Source organism: Balearica regulorum, chromosome 10, assembly GCF_011004875.1.
Source record: "Balearica regulorum gibbericeps isolate bBalReg1 chromosome 10, bBalReg1.pri, whole genome shotgun sequence".
Lineage (NCBI taxonomy): Eukaryota > Metazoa > Chordata > Aves > Gruiformes > Gruidae > Balearica > Balearica regulorum.
Window position 1 is genome coordinate 8,748,877 of NC_046193.1, and position 3,610 is coordinate 8,752,486.

General features: G+C 36.5%; 1 protein-coding gene across 2 annotated transcripts in view; it reads left to right on the top strand.

Moving 5' to 3' along the window:
* Positions 1-3,610, top strand: part of CACNA1D (calcium voltage-gated channel subunit alpha1 D) — a 284,291-nt gene that overhangs the window by 243,923 nt on the left and 36,758 nt on the right. For both annotated transcript variants that reach the window (XM_075761982.1, XM_075761983.1), the window contains one exon: positions 3,546-3,584. In XM_075761982.1, the coding sequence (XP_075618097.1) occupies positions 3,546-3,584 (39 nt within the window). The remainder of the gene's footprint in view (positions 1-3,545; positions 3,585-3,610) is intronic.

The following is a 3,610-nucleotide window of genomic DNA, read 5'->3' on the forward strand; positions in this document are numbered from 1 at the left end:
GCCAGTCCCGAAGCGTTTGGGACACGAGTAGTATTGGAATGATTGGTGGAAGGTGAGAGGAAAGAGGAGGTTGTAGGTAGATTGCCTGACTGCAGAAAATATTTTTATTTGCATTTTTGTCAGCAACCATCATACAGAGAGACACACTCTGCTCAACCTGTCCCCCTCTCCATCTCAAGTCTGCTCTAATACTTGCCCTACATATCCTTAACGTGCCACCTACACGTGTCAAGTAATATTACTGAAGTTGCAAATAGGAGTATGTGTTTGGGTAGTATATATTTTTTCCTTATCTGTAGGAAGCAGATGTTCTCCGTTATTGTCAGGCTGTCTGTTATTGCTACTGAAGATTGTTAGCTTAATTTTAGTTTCCCAGGTCTTAGTATTACTTCATGCTGGAGGGCCACACATAAACATTAACTAACTTTGTCTCATCGATGAGCATTTCCTTTATAAATAAGTATGAATAATGTTTTCTTTGTGGTATAGCACTATATTAGCTTCATTATAATTAGTATTAATAATATAAACCAAGCTGCTGTATTATCAGAGGGAAATGGCAGAGAGGGTAAAAAAATTAGGTGCGCTCACTTTAAACTGTCAGTACCCAAAACACTTGGCCAATGATGGGCAGAAGTTGAATATTTTCAGCTTCACCAGAAAAAAAAAAATCCCCTGGTATGAGAAGTTCATTTTCATTGTTTGTTTCTAGCATCTATCTCCACCTCAGTATTTTTGTATAATTTACTTTTTGTGAATAGGGTGTTTTCCTTTTTCATTTCTGACTTGCTCTTCTCAGTGTCCATAGTTTATAATCTCTTGCATATCACATCCTAACACTTCCCAGCAGCAGCAGATCAGCCTCAGAAACAGGCAATTAGGACTGCTTAGTCCAAAGAAGATGTGAAAGAGTGATCTATGAGGAGTGTGCATTACACACTCCTGTGCATACACAAACACATTCAGTACTCTTCAGACAAAAAAAAAAAAAACCAAAAAAAAGTTGAGGGATTTTGCACTCATCATTCCTGAGCACCTGCAGTAGAACTGTTCACATAGTTTTGGAAAGCTGATCTCTGGCTGCATTTTCAAAAGTGAGAATTAAGTAATTACTAAGCGAGTTGTACATAGAAAAAGGGTGGGTTTTTTCCTTTCCTTTTGTGAGCGTTTTTCCATAACCAAATCATAATGCATACTCATTATTTTTTTCTTTTGGAAAGCAATTAAATAAAAATCTGTAGGACTAAAGTATCCTTTTTCTGTTCTTGTCTATCCCATTACATATTGCTATCCTAATGCTGTTCCTAGTGTATTTGGGGCCCAATCCTTCTCCTATAAAAGCTAGCAGGAAAAATTCCCGAATGCAAGACCCAGCATTTAACTTCATTTTTTAGTGTCATTTGTGATGATACTGCAATTTAATCTGTTCTGTATCTGTCAAATACTTCATTTAATTTTTGATGATACAAAATATTGAATGCTAATTAAGTCATTTGCTCACTGATCAAGACAGTATGAAGCTCAGCGTCAGTCACTAGAGATTAATACGAAATTTCAGGCTTCCTCTGCAGAAGGTATATTGAAACCCTTTTCCTTTAAAAGTTCCAGATACAAAGGAATTTTTTTTCTGTACCAAAAAGTCAATACCAATGTAGGTTTGTGTACACCAGTACAGGTTTGTGATTGATGTAGGTAGACAGCTTTGCAAGATTGTTTCAATTTTTGTGATATTTTGGCATTTATGGTGTTTGTGATGATGAATTTCTCCTTAATCTATATTTTGATGGTTTTATTTCAGATTGTTGGAATATGCAGGGATTTTCTAATGCAGCAACTGTCTTTCATTGGCAGCATTTTTTTTGTGTATTTTATATAAGTGCTTACAAAGCTTAGATGTTGCAGCTGATTTTACAAATATTGTGCTTACTGAAGTCTAATGAGGAGATCTGGGTTTTGGTTAATATTAATGCATCAATTTAGTAATAATCCCTTAAAAAGTTTTAAAACTCTTTGTTTCAGAAAATACTGATACCCTGGCAGGGCAGTAACGTATACAGATATAGATTGCACATAGTTGAACAAACAGTTATTTTTACCTCATTTTCCCGTTGTGATACATTTATATATGTTTTGCAAAAAAGTAATAGACAAAACAATTAGTAATCTAGTAAATACCGCTAATGATCTGACTTTAACAAAGTACTACCTATTCTTGGGTTTTTTACCATAGTATTTTGTATAATACACTGATGGTATTTTCAGCAGAATCTGCTCCTCTCTTGGTATTTTCAGCAGAATCTGCTCCTCTCTTTTCCCTCCCTTCTCCTCAAGTTTTATCTGAGGTAACAGCAATACTTGCGATTTTTCTCAGTCAATGATGGCATTGAGAGTGTGTCTGATGCATCCATAATGTGCAGGAAGCAGCACTGAGGAGGCATCATGGTCATCGCCTTTATATGTGACAATAATTATTGGAAGGTGCCCCTTTAAATGGAGGATATTTTAGGCAAGAAAGTAAGACCCATCACTTGGATCCATCGTCCTGAATCCCATTTGTTCTAGTGCTATAAATGCTTTTAAAGACGTTTCCAATCAATTTTGGAAGAAGCTGCTGGGAATCTGTCAGTGCACTAGCAAGCATAGACAGTTGGTCATTTAAGCTTTGCTAGCTGCTTTGCTGAGTGTCTGACCATTTAGGCTATCGAGACAGTTTCTCCTGTGAACAAGAAGTTGGTGTGTGCCTCTCTCCTCCCTGTAGCTCCTGAGGGTTGTACAGATCTGTTCCAAAAGGGTCAATCAAATCCTGAAGCCCTTTCTCCATCCCTGATCCTGTTACATCAGCTCAGGTGTCTGAGTACTTTGTAGATGGTGAAAGAGTACAAGTATTGCCTTCTTGTTTGCACCTCTGTGGGAGGGTTAGCCTCCGTGTCATTGTGCTAAAAACATCTATTGCTTGGGCAGAGTGAAAATCTGTCCTTGTTAAGTGCTGCAAAACCCAGTGTTCATCACTGAGTTAACTCAGTGAATTACTTTGCTTTGAGGGAGCTCCTGATGTAATATAAAACACAAGTTACTTGAATATGGTTAGATTCCAGTGATGGAGTAATTAATTTTCAAAAAGAGCACAGCAGAAAAGGGACCTTGAAAGGCTAGTTTGACCCCAAAGCTTTGCTCTTGAGTTTTACTTAGGCTTACTGCTACAATTTCATACAACCTGTGGGAGTCGATGGCTAATTTTGTTTGGCTTACATAGGAGCAGATATTTTATTTTCTATTTACTTTCCACTGAGTCTTTTAAAGGTGTTTTATACTAGCAGATTTTAATATGAGTCAGTCAACAATGTTTTAGTATGAGTCAGCCAACATGAAATGCTAAAGGGAAGGTTTTAATAAGAATATTAATGTTTTGTTCAGGAAGTATATTGAGTTGAAAGATGTTCATTTACATTTAGAAATGAAAAATGTCCTTCCTTCTGTTTATGGTTAAGCTGATTTTTTTTATCTTTTATTTGATTTTAATATTTAATGTTCTTAATTTCTTAAAGCCAAAGCCAACTGAAACAGTCACAACTGATGAGTCTGGGGTAAGATTAGTAAACTGGCCCCAGTG